General features: G+C 44.6%; 1 protein-coding gene and 1 long non-coding RNA gene across 2 annotated transcripts in view; both read left to right on the top strand.

Moving 5' to 3' along the window:
* The window catches only part of LOC144698256 (uncharacterized), a 117,243-nt gene that overhangs the window by 8,857 nt on the left and 87,462 nt on the right, over positions 1-20,924 (top strand). The window lies entirely within an intron of this gene.
* LOC144698518 (uncharacterized) lies at positions 1,094-17,492 on the top strand. Its single transcript, XM_078570455.1, has 3 exons — positions 1,094-1,122; positions 1,689-3,167; positions 16,441-17,492. The coding sequence occupies exons 1-3, from the start codon at positions 1,094-1,096 to the stop codon at positions 17,282-17,284; spliced, it is 2,352 nt and encodes a 783-aa protein (XP_078426581.1). The 3' UTR covers positions 17,285-17,492.

The following is a 20,924-nucleotide window of genomic DNA, read 5'->3' as shown; positions in this document are numbered from 1 at the left end:
TCTGTCAGTCCTTTGACACCACTACTATATAAGGAAGATTGGAAGATTGTGACCAGAGTCTCCACAAGTTCCATGTGAAGGATGCTGTCTCTGACAGTGCAGCAGTCCCTCAATGTCACCCTGGAGTGTCAGCCTAGATAATGTGCTCGGGTTTATTAATATTTCCTCTTGTTATTGATGTGGATCATTAAGAAACAATGGACTCTTATGATGTCATCCAGTCCCAGTGCGATGATGTCATGAAGACTATTAAATACCAGCGGAGCCTTAGTGGTGAAAACAGTTTTGTTCGCGATGGCAGCAAGTCCATTACTGATAGATCAGCAAATGGAGTGAATGGGAAAGAAAGTGAGGCAACTCATGAACATCAGGAATATTGTTGTGAATTATGAAGGTGAACAACGTGTACAGTATACATGCCCCATCTCCCGACACGGTGTCCCCTATCTTTAAGTCCTTCCAGTTTGAATAAAAGGTCACTGACCTGAAACATTCACTCTGTTTCCCTCTCCACAGAAGCTGTTTGACCTGCTGAGAGTTTCCAACATTTTCTGTTTTGAGGTCGGATTTCCAGCATCTGCAGTATCTTGTTTCAGGGTCACAGTGGATCAGTTTTCTCTGACTTATCGTTCCCTGTTTAAAGGTGAAGAAGGAGCTTTAAATAATGAGACAATAACTGTCCCCCTGTTCGATATGAAACTAAACTCACTGTTAATTCCTCCTCAGTAACAATTGTAAACACAAATCTTCTAGCCGGGATTGAACCGGGGACTTTCTCATGTAAAGTAAAGGTGATAATCAGTGCACTAGGGAAATGAGTGTGAATCCCCCCCGGTCAGAGGGGAACTGACCATCCATCTCTAGCTCTAATTCCCAAACAGAAAATGCTGCCAAGAATCAGCAAGTCAGGCTGAGTCTGTGGCCGCCCTGACCATCTGACACCGTCACAATGCCTGGCTGATTGACGGCAGGTCCGGACCAATAGGAAGAGGGGGCGGAACGGAGGACCGAGCGGGAGCGGCTGGTCCTCCAACCAATCGGAGTGAATGAGGGGCGGGACCGGGCTGGGAGTGAAGCATGCGCAGTGTGAGTAATGGCGATGGAGAGACGCTTCTCGGACCCGTAATCGGTAAGGAAGAGAATAGTTGGGCGGAGGGAGCGGTCGATTGGGCGGGTGGGTGGAGCGGATTGAGAAACTTGTTGTGCAATCAGGAAACCCCAAAATTGAACTTTGCGGTCGCCCGCTTGCACGGAGCGGGGGCCGCAACCCCCATAAATCGGGCCCAGTTATCGGCCGCCATCTTTATTGGGGTCAATGTGCAGCAGGGCGCATGCGGGGCCGCCATCTTTGTAGGGGGCAAGGTTTTGAATGACTGGGAGGAGCTTGTTTCCCATTGTTCAGAATGGAGACAATTTGTCCATCAAGTTGCAATACCCTTTGAGTCCCAATGTCTTATTGCTGAGGCAGAGCGGCGACAGGGAAAGAAGGAAAAGGAAGCAAATTCTGCTTCCCGAATTCTGCTACCTCGTGCCACGTCCTGCCCACTATGTCCAAAGATCTGTGGGTCTTTTCAGTCCTATGAAGACCCAGGGCAGAAACCTGCGTCCCTGAGGAGACGTCATCCTGCCTTTGTGTTTCTGTGGGTTCTCTCTAACTCCCTTTTTCTTGTTTTAAATCAATTTCACAGGGGATTAGAAGGGGAAGATTTGCAGTCGGAAAACTCAAACCAAACATCACAACAGGATCTGATAGAATCGCCCAATTTATCGAGATCTGAATATCATCGGTTTATGGACATGGAAGGAAAAAGCACCGTTCACAGTGGGGAGAAACCGTACACATGTTCTGTGTGTGGACGAGGCTTCAGCCGATCATCAGACCCATCAAAACATAAATGCAGTCAAAATGGGGAGAAGCCATGGAAATGTGCAGATTGTAGGAAGGGATTCACTGATACAGTTCAGCTGGAAACTCAGCGGGACAGTCACACCAGGAAGAGGCTGTTCACCTGCTCAGATTGTGGGAAGAAATTTGTTAATTCATCCAACCTGCTTACACACCAACGAGTTCACATTGGGGAGAGACCGTTCACCTGCCCTGAGTGTGGGAAGGGATTCATTAATTCATCCAATCTGCTGAGGCACCAGAGAGTTCACACGAGTGAGAGACCGTTCACTTGCTCCAAGTGTGGGAAAGGATTCACTCAGTCATCCAGCTTGGTGATGCACCAACGGGTTCACACTGGGGAAAAGCCGTTCACATGCTCCGAGTGTGGGAGGGGATTCACTGACTCATCCAACCTGCTGGCACACCAGCGTGTTCACACTGACGAGAGACCGTTCAGGTGCTCTCACTGTGGGACTGGGTTCAGGCGAGCATCTGAACTCACCATACACCAGCACACTCACACTGGGGAGAGGCCATTCACCTGTACGGAGTGTGGGAAGGGATTCACTGATTCATCCACCCTGCTGAGGCACCAGCGAATTCACACTGGGGAGAGACCGTTCACCTGTACACAGTGTGGGAAGGGATTCACTCAGTTATCCAGCCTGCTGAGACATGAACAAACTCACACTGAGGGGAGGCCATTCAGCTGCTCCGAGTGTGGGAAAGGATTCGCCCATTCAAACAACCTGGTGAGACACCAGCAGGTTCACACTGGGGAGAAGTTGTTCACCTGCTCTGAGTGTGGGAAGAGATTTGCTCAGTCATCCCACCTACAGACACATCAACGAATTCACACTGATGAGAGACCGTTTAAATGCCCAGACTGTGGGAAGTGCTTTAAAAGTTCCGGGGAACTGATGTCCCATCAACTTGTTCATACTGATGAGAGACCGTTCAGGTGCTCTCACTGCGGGACTGGGTTCAGGCGATCATCTCAACTCATTTTACATCAGCGAACTCACACTGGGGAGAGGCCGTTCACCTGCTCCGAGTGTGGGAAGGGATTCACTCAGTCATCCCACCTGCAGACACACAAGCGCACTCACACAGGGGAGAGGCACTTCACCTGCACCACGTGTGGGAAGGGATTCACTCAGTCATCCCACCTGCTGACACACCAGCGAGTTCACACTGGGGAGAGGCCATTCACCTGCTGCAAGTGTGGGAAGGGATTCACTCAGTCTGCTAACCTGCTGAAACACCAGCGAGTTCACAAATAACTGCAGTGATTGGATTTTGCTGTTAATCACAACCAGACTGAGCCATGTTCATTCGGGCCTGTTTCTGCTGATGTTAATAAACACCAGCCCTGTCATCGTGGTTCTCACTCTGAATAAAAATTAAATTAATCAGTTTTGTGTTAAACACACTGTTTTGAGTCTCTTTAATATCTCAAACACACGTTAATTCCTTTGAAGGGCTCTCCCTCTCCTTCAAATCTGCCATCATCGCTCTCTCCTCAATAAAACCAACCCTTGACCCCAATGTCCTTGTAAACTACCTCTCCATTTCTTTCCACCCTTCCCTCTACCAAACCCTTGTCACCATCCAAATCCATGCCCATCAGACTTGGAACTCTATGTTTCAATCCGTGCAATAAGATTCCTGCCCCTGTCACAGTATCGAAACAGCTCTTCTCAAAGTCACATATTACATCTGATGTGAATGTGACAAAGGTAAACTCTCCCTCACAGTCCTTCTCGGCCTGTCCGCAGTCTTTGACACCATTGACCAAACCATCCTCCTCCAATGCCTCTCCACTGGTGCCCTGCTGGGTGGGACTGCAAGCTCCTGATTCCTTTCTTATCGATCTCATTGTAACCAGAGAATCACCTACAGGAGCTGTGATTACCTGAGTTACATTTTCACAGACTGACTCACCCGGTAAGTGATCAGATGTCACTGAACTTTGATATAAAAATGTTCCATTTTCACTCTCAGAGTGACCGTATCTTACAGACCAAGCCCTTCTTTCCAGATTAGCCCTTCTGGATAAGATCAACAGAGAAGCGTGAAGACGTTCCAGTTCACAACCCAAACTCATAGAGGTAAAAAATGTTTGCTAATTCATGTTAAAAAATAGAGCATAGCAGAACAATTTTGTGTTAATGTATGACAGACTTTACTGAAAAAGATTAATTACTGAACATTGGCCAACAGCTCCATTCTTGCAGGATGGAGATGGTAGGAGTTGGATATTAATCATTCTTATTTTGCAATCCCTATGTTAGCAGAAAATCACTAATTTATACAGACTCGCTCACACAGTCAGTGATCAGAACTCACTGGACTGTGACAAGCTGTGTTTACCTGAGTTATATTTATACAGGCTCACTCACTCAGTAAGCGATCAGGTCTCACTGAACTATGACACAATCATATTCTAATCACTCTCACACAGACTGTATCTTGCAGGCCAAGTTATTCTACCCTCATCAGCCCTTCTGCACAAGATTGACACATAACAAGATCACAGTGCTACAAACATTTGGAACTTCTTGTTAGAATGTAAATTGGGAGAACAATGGTCTATTGGTCTCTTACAGACATAGAGATAGAGATTGACAGTCAGGATTAACCAACAATTTTTACCACATCACACAATTGGTATGACGCAGAAGGAGGCCATTTGGTCCATCGTGTTTGCACTGGCTCTCCCAAAGAGCAACTCACCTAGTCCCATTCTCCCACCTTACCCTTTACGTCCTCCCGTTTCTGATAACAGTCTAATTCCTTCCTGAAAGCTTCAGTTGAACCTGCCTCCGCCACACTCTCAACCTGTGCATTCCAAAATTTAATTGCAATGCTGCATAAGAAGTTTCTCCACATATCGCTTTTGCTTCTTTGAATAACTTCTTTAAATCTGTGCCCTCTCGTTCTTGATCCTTTCACGAGTCAGAACAGTTTCTTCCTATAGACTCTGTCCAGACGCCTCATGATTCTGAATGCCTCCATCAAATCTCCTCTGAGCATCTTTTCTCTCATGCCACCATGCTAACCTTTCCAATCTATCTTCATAACTCAAGTTTCTCAACTCTGGAACCATTCACGTAAATCTCTTCTATACTCTCTCCAATGCCTTCACATCCTTCCTAAAATTCAGTGTCGAGAACTGTAAGCAATAATCCAGCTGAGGTCTAACTAGTGTCTTATACAAGCTCAGCATAACCTCCTTGCTCTTGTACTCTGTGCCCCTATTCAAAAAATCCAGGAAACTGTATCACTTATTAACCATTCTCTCAACCTGCCCTGCCACAATGACTTAGGTACATATACACACAGGTCCCTCAGCTCCTGCACCCCCCTTTAGAGTTGTACCCCCTAATTTATACTGTCTTCCTGCCAAAACTTATCGTCTCACATTTCTCTGGATTGAACTTCAGCTGCCACCTCTCCACCCATTCCACCAGCTTGTCTATGAACTTTTGAAGTTCTACAATATCCTCCTCACAGTTTGTGATTTTTCTGAGTTTTGTATTATCCACAGATTTTGAAATGTTGCCTTTGCCCCAAGATCTAGGTCATTAATGTATGGCAGGAAAAGCAATGGTCCCATAACCATACCGCTGCGGAACTCCATTACAAACCTTCCTCCAGTGCAAAAAATATCCACTAACTGCTACTCTCTGTTTCCTGTTGTGCAGCCAATTCCGTATCCATGTTTCTACTGTCCCTTTTGTAACCTGAGCTTTAACTTTTCTCACAAATCTTTTGTGCAGTACTTAAACAAACGCCTTTTGGAAGTCCATGTACACCATAGTGACAGCATTGCCCTCATGAACCTTCTCTGTTACCTCTTCAAGAAACTCCATCAAATTAGTTAAACATGATTTTCCTTTAAGAAATCCATGCTGGCTTTCCATAATCAACCTGCATTTGTCAATGTGATGATTAACTTTGTCCAGAATTATTGTTTCTAGGAGTTAACCTAATTGGTCTGTAGTCGCTGGGCATATCTTTACGCCCTTTTTTGATCAAGAGTGTAAAGTTTGCAATCTTTAGTCCTTGGGGTCTACCCTTGAGTCTACAGAAGACTGAAAAATTATGTCCAGTTCCTCCGCAATTTCAACTCACATCTTGCAGTATCCATGGATGCATCACATCTGGTCCTGGCGACTTAACAACTTTAAGTACAGATAGGATATTCAATACTTCTTCTTTCCCGCTTTTAAACCCATCTAGTGTCCGAATTACTTCACATTTTTACCATGGTCTGGGTAGCATCTTCCTCCTTGCTAAAGACAGGTGCAAAGTATTCATTTAATACCTCAGCTATATGTCTGCCCCCTTGTGTAAATTCCCTTTTTGCCCCATATCAACCCTGGTCTGAAGGTTTGGAGCTCGAACATGGTATTTATTATTCTTCAGCCCCTATGCTAACAGAAACCCTACCCTCAATTCCCCGGGTTCAGACAAAGATTAACTGAGACACTGTTTCTAATGGCGGCCGAAATTACCCACAATCCGGTGCGCCTCAGAAACCGCTCTATCTGGTGCGGGTTGTCCGGGTGAACGGCGCATGCTCGGAGTCTCCCGCTCTCTGCTTGAGGTTGGTGCCGGAGAGAAGCCGGAAGAAAGTGGAGAATGTTCATTGGTTCAGATTCGGCTCTGGCGCCGCCCTCGGGATTTGTAAACCCCGCCCCCCGACACTGACCTCTCACCTGACAGCTCCCAATGCCCGGCTGATTGATGGCAGCTGCGGGCCAATAGGAAGAGGGGTTGGGGCAGGATAGTCGAGTAGGAGAGGCTGGTCCTCCAACCAATCGGAGTGAATGAGGGGCGGTGCTGAGCCCGGCTCTCCCTCATTGGCTGAAACTCTGCCTCATTCTGAAAGCTAATTTCTCTCAAACTCTAGAAGAAAGCTGGACCTTTCTTTTTGTGACTTTAAACAGATGAAACCCTGTGGATGTGGAGTAGACATTTCAACATTTGTTACTGAAATGTGCGGACATGATGAAACAGTACACACACAATTCAAGGGCTGACTTCAGGGCATGAATGCAGACATGGAATGACACCATTAGAACAAGAAGGTTCCCTAGTTTCAATAAATGGTTTGGACAGTTTAGGGAGAAGGTTAATGCTGTTAATCATTCAGAACAATAGACGGAAATCAAGGCCTGTGAGAGAGGGGCCCACCGCAGACAGGTCGAGAAAGACCAGAATGGAAAGTTTACCTTTGTCACAGTCATATAGCTTTCAAAATAACTGTTCTGGAATTGTGCCGGGGCAGAAACCTGATTGGAGAGATTCAGACCTGGAGTTCAGAGAAAGATGGACATGGATTTGGGAGATTACAAAATGTTTAAGTATTTTTCAAAGGAAATTGAGGCAGGGAATGAGGCGGCAGCATGCAAAGATGCAGAAGTGAAGAGTTTGTTATTTTAACGACAGTGGTAATGATGGAAGATTTAAAGGAGAGCGGGACAGTACTTGAAAAGAGAGAACTGTTGTGAATGTCAGTAGGCATGGGGAGGTTGTTTGGTCAATAGTTTAGTGGGAATAGGGTCGATGGAGCAGGTTGTGCACAGAGAGAGCACTGAGAGGGCATAAGGGGAGACAGGAGAGAAACTCGTGAAAAATGTGTGTTCAGGGCTTGGGCAAGTGGGATCTTCAGACACAGTTTGTCCCGTTGGGCCAGTGGAAGGGAGGGAAGCAGCAGAGGCAGCTGATCGGATTGTCTCAATCTTAGAAACAAAGAAGCTCCATGAGATCCTCACATTGTTGCTGGAGGTGAGGATGGAGGAGACAAGCGAGATGGAGAGCCCTTCAAAAGGAACAAACTTGTGTTAAAGATATTAAAAAGACTCAACACACTGTGTTTAACGCAAAGCTGATTTATTTGAATTTTATCCAGAATCTGTAACTGGGCTGGAGTTTATTAACATCAGCAGAAACACACTCCAATGAATATGCTTCAGACAACAATATCATTAGGAACTAAATCCAACCCAAGCAGTTACTTGTGAACTCGCTGGTGTCTCAGCAGGTGGGATGACCGAATGAATCCCTTCCCATACTCAAAACAGGTGAACGGCCACCCCTGACTTTGAACTCACTGGTGTTTCAGTAGGTTGGATGAATCAGCAAACCCCTTTTTACACATAGTGCTGGTAAACGGCCTCTCCCCAGTGTGAACTCACTGGTGTGTCTGCAGATGGGATGACTGAGTGAATCCCTTCCCACACTCAGAGCAGGTGAACAGCCTCTCTCCAATGTGAGTGCTTCAATGAATTTCCAGCTGGGATGTGTAACTGAATCCCTTCGCACAGTTCCCACATTTCCATGGATTCTCTCCAGTGTGATTGTGGCTGAGGTTCGACAGGTCATTTGTTCGGCTGCAGCCTCGTCCACACACAGAGCATGTATACGGTTTCTCCCCACTGTGAACAAGGCTTTTAACTTCCATGTTCAAAATTCGATGATATGTGGGTTACGATAAATTGGGCGACACCATCAGATCCTGTTGTGATGTTAGGTTTGAGATTCCGGACTGCAAGCCCTGTGAAAGTAGTTTAAAACAGGCCAAAGGGAGTGAGAGAGAATCCATAAAAACACAAAGGCAGGTTACGAAATTGAGCTGAATGAATCTGGTCATTTTTGGGACTGGCACGAGGAAAAAGTGACAATGAAAGCTTTCAGACACAATGGATTCATCAATGCCTATTAGGAAAGGGAACCCAACGACTGGACAGGGCCTATACAAAACTCCAAAATCTAGGGGAGGAAAGAGAGGGAGATGGGAGAGCCAGGGCGTGAAGGAGAGGGATGTTACACATCTGCAACTCTACCAGAGCTTTGGCAGAATCTCCCAAACCCGCAACCTCTACCAGCTAGAAGGACCAGAGTAGCAGGTGTCTGTGAACATAATCACCTCCAAGTCACACACGGTCCTGACTTGACTGACATTTAGTACTGGATGAACAGAAATTTCCTCCATTTAAATATTGGGAAGACTGAAGCCATTGTCTTCAGTCCCAGCTACAATCTCCACTCACTAACCATCAATGCCATCCATCTCTCTGACAAATTTGAGACTGAACCAGACTATTCAACAATCAATTTTGGATCGTGAACTCACTCCTCCATCCCCACCCCCTTTCCGATCCCTCTTATATTTTCCAATAATGTATATAGATTTTTCCTTTCCCACCTATTTCCATTATTTTGAAATGTATTTCCATCCATTGTTTTATCTCTACCTTTTAGACTATTTCGATCCCTTCCTTTCACCCCACCCCACCCCCCCGAGGGCATATCTGTACCTTGCTTGTCCTGTTTTCTACCGTTAATTAGCACATTCCTTAGATAATATCGCCACCTTCAACATCTCTTTGTCCTTTTGTCTATGACATCTTTTGGAAATCTTCATCTATCACTGGCCCTCTATCCAGCTCTACCTGTCCCACTCCACCCCCCACCCTCCGCCCCATTAAACCAGCTTATATTTCACCTCTTTTCTATTTTTACTTAGTTCTTTTGAAGAGTCATACAGACTCAAAACGTTAACTGTGTTCCTCTCCGCAGATGCTGCCAGACCTGCTGAGTTTTTCCAGGTATTTTTATTTTTGTTTCAGACTATTCACTATCTTGGTGTCATATTTCGCCCCAAGCTGAGCCTCTATTTGCACCTCAGTAACTTTGCCAAACTTCACAACTGCCTCAGCTCATCTGCTGCTAAAACTCATCCTTTTCCTTGTTTCCGCTAAACTGGACTATTACTAGCTACCCACATAAAGATGGGGTCATTTAAAACTCCGCTTCCCTTATCCTTACTCGCACTAAGACTCGTTCATCCAACACCCCTGTGTTCACTAAGCTACATCGGCTTCTCGTTAGGCAGCTCCACAATGTTCAAATTCTCATCCTTGTTCTAAAATCCTTCCGTGGCCTCACCCTCACTATCTCTATAATATCCTCCAATCTACATCCCGCCAAAAAAACTGGAGTCATTTAATTCAGGCCTTCTGAGGATCCCTGATTTCAATTGATCCACCATTGGTGACCGAGCCTTCAGCTGCCCAGGCCAAAAACTCTGAAATATTCTCCTTAGACCTCTCTGCCTCCCTCTCATCCTTTAAGACACTCCTTATAACCTACTTCTTTGACCAAGCCTCTGATCATCTGCCCTTATGCCTGCTTATGTGACTTAGTGTTAAATATTGCAACATAATATTCCTGTGAAACACATTGGAAGGTTTTATTCTATCCAGGGTGCTACATAAATACAACTTGTCCTTGATGATTTGGATATATATCATCGCTGAGTGGAAACCCTGTAACTCCTTACCAAACAGCATTGTGGGAGAACCTTCACCACAGTGACTGCAGCGGTTCAGGAAGAAGGCCCACCAACACCTGACCAACAAACAACTGGGGATTGACAATATCTGCTGGTCTTGTTAGTGACGCCCAAATACCAAGAATGGAGTTAACAAAAAACCTCGGTTGTTTCTCTCTCCACAGTTGCTGTCAGACCAGGTGAGTTTTTTTTCCAGCATTTTCTGTTTTGATTTCAGACTTCCAGCATCCCCAATATTTTGCTTTTATCCGAATTGGTCTGCCTGTGTTTCTAAACTCAATCCTGTAAAACAATGAAACAAAAGCAAAACTCTACAATGTTGGATCTGAAATGAAAATATAAAAGACTTCAAATATCCAGCTTGTCAGGCAGCATAAGCCGATTAAGAAACAGAGTTAGGGTCTCAGGTCACTGACTTGCCTTCAGACTGCACGAAAACGCTCAGCGGCAGCCGATAAGTAATGGCGGCCAAGGTTCCCACAATTCTATGGGCCCAGAAACCGCTCTATCTAAAAGCTGTTTATTTTCTTATCTAAGGTCGGTTGACGCAATCTGCGGGTGGTAACAATGGCGCATTGAGAGGTAAGGAGGTGAAGAACTGCAGCAAATTACAGGAATACTTAAACGGACTTGCAGACTACACGAAGAAATGGAAAATTAAATGCAAAATAGTGAAATGAAGGAGGGTTGGGTTCCTGCAGATGGAGATAGACCGTATTCGATCCCGAGGTGCATTCAGGGTAGGATGACCCGCCATTATTATAGAAGAATTATGCCGCGTTTCTGCGCTTGCGCACCCACAACAATGCCGAAACTAACAAAATAAAGCCCAGCTCTGAAGAAGAGTCATACGGACACGAAACGTTAACTCTGCCTTTCTCTCCACAGATGCTGCTAGATTTGCTGAGTTTTTCCAGCATTTTCTGCTTTTGTTGCCGAGACTAACAACCTCCCCGCATCCAAAATCACTGGAACCTGCAGCCTGGAACTGGGAGTTGGAGAAGCGGGAAGAATGAGGAGAAACAATATAATCTGACACTCACAACAACCTCCAATCCACCTCCATTCCCGGGATAGTGAGACAGAGTTTAGAAACACTCACCAACACGACTCCAGTGAAACATCCACGAGGAAAGGGGGAGCAGTGACTGTGCCTGCTCTGATATAGCCCCAGACCTGTCACTCAAACCCCCAACTCCGCCCAGTTCACAGCACAACCTATCAGCTTGCAGCTTCCTGCACTTTGACCCCGCCCGGCTCAGGTGTGGGACAGTCCAAGGTGATTCGTTTGTGTCACCAGGAGAGTGGGGGAGGGGTGACCTCCCGCCCTGTGCTTTCTCCAAAATGAATTCTTCCTCCTCTCCCCCAGGTCCCTCTAAACACTGCATGCAGGTGGCTGATGGACTTTAGGGGTCCTCACTGACCTGCACAGATACATTATCCTGCACCTCCCACCACCCCCATTCACCATATGAACAAGTTGCTTTTCTTTCTTCTGCTCCCCCTTTGCGAAAACATCTTGATTCAAACAAGTTTTGTTTAAGACTTGTTTAATCTTGTTTAATTGCAGGGCTATGGGGCAAAGGCAGGGACGTGGCATTAGGTAAATTGTTCCTTCAGGGGGCTAACGCAGACCAACTGAGCGACCCCCCTTTTGAGCTACAACCATTCTATGGTTCTCTGATGTGTCTATTCCGTTGCTCCATTCCCAGTGATTCCCACCTTTTGCTATTGTCCCTGGCGCCCTGTTTAACCAAGTAATTCCTCCCCTTTCCCCTGCTCACCCTGTGCAGTGTGTGTCAGACTTCCTCTGGACACCTCCCCCCACCACCATCCCGGCCCCTTTAACCATCAGCAGCTTTCTGCTTTTAGTTTAAATTTACAGTATTGCAGGATTTAGCTTCAAACTCGCCTTCGCTGACTGCAGCTAATCTGATAATGTTTGCCCCTCACACCAGGGTAGTTTATTTTGTATAAAGTCAGACCAAAAATTCAGTGACTGTCCTCAAGCTTCTTCTTTTGATGCTCACAGGACCCAAATATAAAACAGCGAACGTTCTCCCCCTAGACTGAATATAAAAGAGTGAACATTCTCCCCACAGACCCAAATATAAAGTAAAGTAGTGAGACTGGAGTGTCATGAGGCAGAGGCATTTGTTGTCGATGTGACAAATTAATTTGGGACAATCTCTGCCTTTACAAACTCTCACAGTCTACAATCCCGTCATGCTGGAAATCCTCAGCAGATTTGCATCTGTGGAGAGAGAAACAGAGTTACCGTGACAACTCTGTGACCTTTCATCTGAACTGCAAATGGATAGAAATGTAACAGTTCATTACCAAGTCAAAAAGAGACACTTTACAGACTTGGAGAATCAAAATTGTGTTCAACAATTTTCTATCATATTCTCTGCCCCCATTTTGTTTTTTGTTTCTTTGCGTCCTTGTTTTCCTTTCTCATTTCTCTTATTTTCTTTACTTTGCTATCAGACGGTTGTGATGGTGCAATTCGCGCCTCATATCGACACATCTTTTGTGTTTTCACTTGTCCCATTACCACTCCCTTTGACCTTGCTTCATGAAACCAAATCTCTCTCGCCCTGCAGCCTTTCAGAGACCGTTCCTTCTGTCCTCCCCACCTCCCCACCTCCCCGCTTTCACTGGCTCACAGACCTGAAACGTCAATTCTGTTTCTCTCTCCAGAGGTTCTTCCAGACATGCTGAGTGTTTCCAGTTTTAACTGTTTTCATTTCATATTTGAAGCATTCAGTATTGTTCATTTCTCCATTCCAAGCACTCTGGCTGAGATTTATTAATAATTAAATTCATTTATTCATACTTTAGTGTTATATGTCTTGAAATCTGATTAATTATTGAGCTATTTATCAGTGTCTTCAAATGTAGTTACAATTTCATCACTTCTCTCTTTTTCCTCACACTTCCTCTCACTAATATTAAATCCATACTAATCTTAAATGGAAGGATCACCCCAGCACCGACAGACCAGTCAGTTTAACCTCGACATGGGAAAGCATTTAGAAGCGGCAATTCAGGCCAAAATTAAGTCATTTGTGCAATTGTGGGTTAATTAAAGTGAGCACGGATTTGTTCAGGACAAATCGTGTTGAACGATATTGCTTGAGTTTTATTGATGAGACAACAGAGAATGTGATTGAGGATAACACAATTGAGGTGCACATGAACTTCTAAAAGGCATTTGAGACAGTACCAAGTAACAGGCTTGTCAATAAAGTTAAAGACCATGGGGCAGAGGCAGCATTGGCTGTGTGACAGGAAACAACATGCATGGAGAATGATTGTTTTTTCAGATTGAGGAAAAATAGACACTGGGATCACAATGAGTCAGTGTTAAGACCACTGATTTCTTGATATATGTTAATGACCTAGACTTGTGTGTTCAGGGCAAAATTTCAAAATTTGAAAACGGAACCAAATTTTCAAGTTGTGTTTACAGTAGGGAGGATAATGAGAAACTTCAAGAGGACATAGAGAAGATGGTGGAATAGGCAGACAGGTGCCAATAAAATTTAATTCAGAGAGGTGTGACGTGATTCATTTTGGGAGGAAGAACGAGGAGAGACAATAGAAAATAAAGGATACAAGTGTAAAATGGTGCAGGAGCAGTTCAACCTGGGGCTTTATGTGCACAAATCATTGATGGTAACAGGGCAGGCTGAGAAAGCAGTGAATAAAGCACGTGGAATCCTGGGCTTCATGAATAGAGGAATTAAGTACAAAAACAACCAAGTTAGAAGAAACTTGAATAAAACACTGGCTTGGCCCCAGGTATAGTATTGTGTCCAATTCTGAGCACCTCACCACAGGAAGAATGTGAGGCATTAGAGAGTGTGCAGAAAATATTCACGAGAGATGAGGAACTTCAGTTAGGTTAGGTGAAGTTGGGTTTGTTTTCCTTGGAAGGGGAACCGTTCTCTTGCATATTTTCTGGACCTTCTGTCTTCACTTCCTTCTGAAATTGTAGCCATTCAGTGGCGGGGGTGTTAAAAACTTTCTTTCATGGCATTTGGGCAAGGCCAGCATTTGTTGCCCATCCCCAACTGCCCTTGAAGCAAGTGGCTTGGCACACCATTCAGAGGGCCATTCAGAGTCAAACACATTTCGGTGGATTTGGAGTCACATGTAGGCCAGACCATGTAAGGATGGCAGATTTCATTCCCTAAAAGGCATTAGTGAACCAGATGGGTTTTTTAAAATGATAATCGACCATGGTTTCATTGTCACCGTTACTGAGCCGAGCTTTCAATTCCAGATTTTTTAATTGAATTTAACTTGAACCAGCTGCAGTGGCGGGACTTGAACCCAAGTCCCTCGAGTTTTAGCTGGCCTTCCAGAATACTGGTTTAGTGAAATCGATGCCACCGTCTCCCCCAATACATATATTTTTTTAATTATTTTGTAAATAGTTTAATATTTGTCAGTATTTTGTTTCATGTGGCTTCTAATATGAGTTTCAGACAGTTCTGTGCCAAGTGGACGAGGTGTTTAAAGGTCATTAATTTCCCTCTTTGCATGTTAATGTTCATTAAAGACACAGAGAATAATGTCCTCCTCATTCAGTATTAATGACACTTAAATCTTTTGGGTGAACAGGTGGTCTATACATTCAGGTTATTGTATAATTTGATTGCTAATTTTATTGAGTGCCCAAAATTTTAATTTGCTGACCCAATCTCCACATTGTTGCATAAAATGACTATTTCTCATTGGGCAGGCAATGGCGATGCGTTTTCCCAGCATAACCCGCGGTGGTGAATGTCCCCTATCCACACCACAAGCGAGCGGTGCGCAGGCTCAGTGCCGGACAGTGTTTGGAGCGCGCGCATTGTCAGTGACGGCGATGGGGCGAGAAGCGCCTCAGTCTCTTCTGCAGCCGGTGAGGATTTGGATATGCGACGGGAGCAGTAGAGCCGGCGGCTGGTTGGGGAAGGTTTCTAAACACCCGGTGAAGGCCTCAAACCCCGAACAGAGACCTGCAGGTCCTGAGCTTGCAGCTCCAGGGCTTTTAACCGAGACGAGACCCAGATTAACGGCCGCCATCTTGTTTCGGCGGGCATTAGAGCGCATGCGCATATTTCGTGATGACGCCACAGTGGGCGGGGCTTCGGCGTGCCTGTTCCCAACCGGGTCCAAGTGCCCGGAAAATACACTACCTGGGCAACAGGTTTTTCAACAGCTTTACCCACTTTCAGGCTGCAGGTGATGTTTGAAGCGTAGAGGAGTCCACGGGCCTTGTTTCTATTCGGGCGGAGAGGTTGCAGCCCCTGTATAGTTACCTGAAGGGGATGATCCTCAACCTTTGGTGTCACTGCTGTCCCATTCTCTGAATCTTTGTCTGACCAGTGTGGAGGGGGAGTGGGTAAGTCAGAGAATCTTCTCCTGACACTGTTCATGGGCCCGGTTAAAACAGAAATTTGCAGATCCAGGATGGGTGACACACCTGGGGGTGGTCACACTGGCTGCCAACCTCTCTTCCATGGTCTTGTCCGTGCCCGGGTGTCCCTGGAAAGGGAACACGCGGTGTCCACTGGTACACTTGATACCTCCCACATCCAGTAGGCACCTCAGGGTACAGAGTGTCTCATAGACACTTGAAACAACATTCTGGTTTAGTTAGGGAGGTTCCCTTTGCTTTTGTTGGGACTTTGTTGCTGATTTGAGCTTCTTTTAGTTTGATTGGACCACATGTTTGGGGAAAGAATGTCCCAAAGAAACTTGAATTGTCTGTTTTGAATTTCTATCCTGTACTTACAGTGATGGTTTTTGTAAACTCCTTTTACAGGGGAGAAGAGGGAGATGATTTGCATCCAAACCAAACGAAACATCACATCAAGATCTGACCGCGTCACTCGATTCATCAAGACCTGAATATCATCAGACATTGACTGTGAAAGTAGATATATTTGTCTGTTCTGTCTGTGGGTAAAGTTTTGAAACATCAGTGTGACTGGAAAAACACTGAGACACACACACACACACCGGAGTGAGAGTGTTCCAGTGAACTGAATGTAGAACGTGTTTTAACCTGTTACACCACCTGAAACAAAGATTTCACCATGCACAGCAGGAAGAAACTGTGCAAGTGTACTGTGTGTGGACAAGAACTCAACTGATTATCCAACCTGGAGAGGCACAGGAACATCGACACCATGGAGAAACCGTGGAACTGTGGGGACTGTGGGAAGGAATTCAGATCCCCTTCTGAGCTGGAAACTCATCGACGCATTCACACTGGGGAGAGACCGTTTATCTGTTCTGAGTGTGGGAAGGGATTCACTCGACTAACTAACCTCACTTCACACCAACTTGTTCACTCAGACATGAGACCTTTTGAATGTAGCGACTGTGAGAAGAGCTTTAAAAGCAAAAAGAATCTGCTAATACACCAGCGAGTTCACACTGGGGAGAGGCCGTTCACCTGCTTTGACTGCGGGAAGGGATTCGCTCAGTTATCCAACCTGCTGCGACACCAGAGAGTTCACACTGGAGAGAGGCCGTTCACCTGCTCCAAGTGTGGGAAGGGATTCACTCAGTTAAGTACCCTCACTTCACATCAACTTGTTCACTCTGGCATGAGACCTTTTAAATGTTCTGACTGTGAAAATTGCTTTAAAAGCAGAAAGATTCTGTTGACACATCAGAGAATTCACACTGGGGAGAAACCATTCACCTGCTCCAAGTGTGGGAAGGGATTCACTCAACTAACCCAGCTCACTTCACATCAGCGTGTTCACTCTGAAAAGAGACCTTTTAGATGTTCTGACTGTGTGAAAAGCTATAAAAGCAAAGTGGATCTGCTGACACACCAGCGAGTTCACACTGGAGAAAGGCCATTCACGTGTTCCATGTGTGGGAAGGGATTCATTCACCCATCCCTCCGGCTGAAACACCAGCGAGTTCACACTGGAGAGAGGCCGTTCACCTGCTCCGTGTGTGGGAAGGGATTCAGTCATTCATCCACCCTGCAGACACACCAGTGTATTCACAAGTGACTGCAGGGGTTGGATTCTGCTGTTAATCACATCCAGGACTGAACCATGTTCATTCTGACAGTTGGGGTTTGTTTTTGCTGATGTTAATAATCCCGGTAACTGGGCTGGAGTTTAATATTCTGGATAAAGGTTAAATAAATCAGCTTAGTGTCAAATACACAGTGCTCGAGTCCATGATTTCTCTAAGAAAAGAGGAGACTGATTGATGTTCTGTTAATGACTTTTCTGGCTTTGGTCCTTCTCTCCTTTGTGAATGGAAGATGTACATTTATATCGCACCTTTCACAGCTTCAGGATGTTCCAAAGTGCTTTACAGGCAGTGAAGTCTTTTTGAAGTGTAGTCCCTCTGTAATGTGGGAAATGCATGTCGGACCAGCCGTGAGCTTGGTCCAAACCACGGAGTCCCTCATCTTTCAGGAAATCCACCCCAGCCACAAGGACGAGGTTTTGATGGCACCGCCCTGGGTGTCTCAATGGGATCCACGAGGTCGCTGGACATAACACGTCACCCAACAGTGATTAATCCCAAACAGCAGACCCCCAACAAGGGACTGGTGAGGAGTTTACCCTCTCACAGACCACAATGGGACTGGCGAAGAGTTCGTGTCTCATGGTTTTGATCCCTGGAAAAGCAAAAATGAGCCGTGCGAGGCCATGAAGACCCCGACACCAACAACGAATTGGTCGTGTGTGGGTCAAGACTCCAGATACAGGGTGACAGAGAAACACAAACAAACTGGTCGTGTGTGGGTCAAGACTCCAGATACAGGGTGACAGAGAAACACAAACAACAAACTGGGCCTGTGTGGGTCAAGACTCCGGGTTCAGGGTGACAGAGAAACACAAATAACAAACTGGTCCTGTGTGGGTCAAGACTCCGGGTTCTGGGTGACAGAGAAATGCAAATGCCAATACGGATCATCCAGCTCACCAACCACAACACCCGGGTGGAGACCTACCCAACAAATCACACAAGATGACTTTTCTGATTACTCAATTTCAGATAGGCCAAGTTCACTGCACAGATCAGATTGGATTCCTCCAGAGAATGAAATGAACACTGAAATATCTAACTTCATCAAAGCAACTCAGGAATCGAGAGAATCCCTGATGTAAAGGATAAACAAAACCTCATTGAGGAGAGAAAGACAAGCGATCAAAGAATTAAAAGTTAATACAGATACTGCCATAAAACCAGCAAAGGCAGTAACATAGATATGGACAGACAACAAAACCTTACTGAAGCAAACAGACAACTCAACAAGACAGATTACTGCACCAAGTGAACTAAGTTCATGTATCAATAGAGACAAAAAGAAGTTAAGAACAGACTAACAGAACTTAAAGATTCCAACTACATGAATCGAAAACAGATGGAATACCTAAAGAGACAGCAGCCGCAACCAAGGACATTTTATAAAATACATAAATACCTGGACACCTGACGGTATCATGAGAAATCCTCCAAATTTCAATCATTACAGGCTGTGGCAGTGAATCATACAGAATGGCAGAACACACTGATTCATTTTTGAACCCCACCCCCCAGCTCAATATTAGCCCAATTACATTAAGGATACTTACCGCTCAGAAAAATCCCTCACCGCACCCTTCCGACAGCACACTCTTCACAATGGAAATTGAGAGTTTGGAAAGCAACATAGAAACAGAGGGATTCCAGTCATCCAAAACATCTTGAATAAATTCCACAATCTCATGGACCAGGCAAAGCCATAATCTGATTATTATATCTGGGACTAACAAAAAACAACTTTGAATTCAGATGGAGAATACAATCTTCAAATTAAAGATATAGCCACTCGCAAAAAATTTGCACACCCCTGCCCCTCCCCCCATGTTAATATATAAATGTGTGGGGGAATGGGAAGAGAGTGTTTTCAAAAAATGTTCCAAGCTACCATTATGTTATTACAGATTTCTAGATGATACATGAGGAGTTTGGTCCCACACGGAGACAGAACTGGAGGAATCTGTACAAACAATCACTATCTATCAAAATCAAAGTCACAACAATGTTAAGAAACATGAACTTACCTGTCTCTCTGTGATGTTTTCTGGCTGGAGACTGAGGACTAGGCGTCCCAGCATTCCCTGGGAGTTCCAGCACATGTCCAGAGTGGGACAGGCAGCGCAGGCTCAGGAGAAGAGATTGAACCATTGGGAGGTGTGCAGTTGTTGAGGCAATCTGAGTCAGAGCAGATTTGAGGGATGTGAGAGGCTAGATTCTTGAAAGTGGAGACCCTTGTGAGGGAGATGGAGTTTTCACGAGATTGTGTGACTCCCAGTGAACACTGACATCTGGGTGGGTTGCTGAGAAATCTGTGGGAACTGTCTTGGTTGTCTGCTATTTAGTGTGCAGTGCACTATGTTTGACCACAGTTGCCTGTTACTTCATATTTTTCTCATGTTAATTCTGAATGTTAGAGTATAAGATAGATATTGCCAATTGTTTTACTTTTCTGACTTTGTATAATAAAGTTTAACTTGTTTGTTTAAAACTGTGGAAGTCTGTAATTTTATTCTCTTAGTACTTGAGATTTCAAATATTGTCTCCTTTAAACAAAAAGTTACTGGTCCCTAACCAGATTGAAACAATAAATACAGAAATAAAATGAATTTCTTAGACACCACAGAGTTCAAACTAACACAAGAAGATAACACAAAACACATTAGCAACTAAGGTTTTCTTCAAATCAACAGACACGCGCACCCTATTACATACCAAAAGACGCCATGCTAAACACACTTTCCATGGATTAGTGAATTCACAACTGCTGCGATTCCATGGCATTTGTACAGAACAGGTAGATTTAACAGTGTAGTCAATACCTTATTCACTGCGTTGTGGCAGAGGGCATACACAAAAAGGTTCCTTAAACATATCAAATCCAATTTTTGGAAAGAATTAGACAACCTTCCAAGATTAAATAGATTAGGCCCCAAAAATACCACTTATTATGGGATATTGCAATAAGATCCTACATATAAAGAAAGTAATTAAAACTAATTTTGAAAACTTAAATGAAGGAATCGACTCACTAAACCAAAAAATAACAGCCTTTAGAAGGAATAAAAACCGAAAGGATCTTTTTGTTAGCAGCAAGGTGAGCACACAAACCACACCAAATTGTGGGAATAGTAACTGTATAACATTCAAGCACTTCAAAGTCCTGAAAACAAGACAAAAATTCAACACAGGGAAAACATCCCTTTAAACCACAGAATCAAAAATGTGAACAACAATGTTGTTTATGTAATCCAATGTAAACATTGCAAAATCTGATACATGGGAGAGACAAGGAACAGATTAAGAACTAGACTCACAGAACACCCTCGTGACATTAGAAGGAAGAAAGAACAGGAAGCCATCAACAAACATTTTATTTAATATGGACCAGACCCTTTGGAAATGACAAGACTGGAAACAACTCTAAATTGGTTTACATTGCAAAGGAAGAGTAAAGAGGGACAGAGTAACAATGTCACCAAAAGGCTTAAAGAAAAAAAAGTGTTAATACAAGAAAACTGTTAATATTTTCATTAACTTGAATGATTCCCATTCTGGGAGGTTTGGTGAGATGGGAAAGAGCTATTCACACCTCCAGGGAAACGACTGTCA

Source organism: Cetorhinus maximus, chromosome 23 (assembly GCF_964194155.1).
Source record: "Cetorhinus maximus chromosome 23, sCetMax3.hap1.1, whole genome shotgun sequence".
Taxonomy (NCBI): domain Eukaryota; kingdom Metazoa; phylum Chordata; class Chondrichthyes; order Lamniformes; family Cetorhinidae; genus Cetorhinus; species Cetorhinus maximus.
This window is presented reverse-complemented; position numbering and strand designations above follow the sequence as displayed.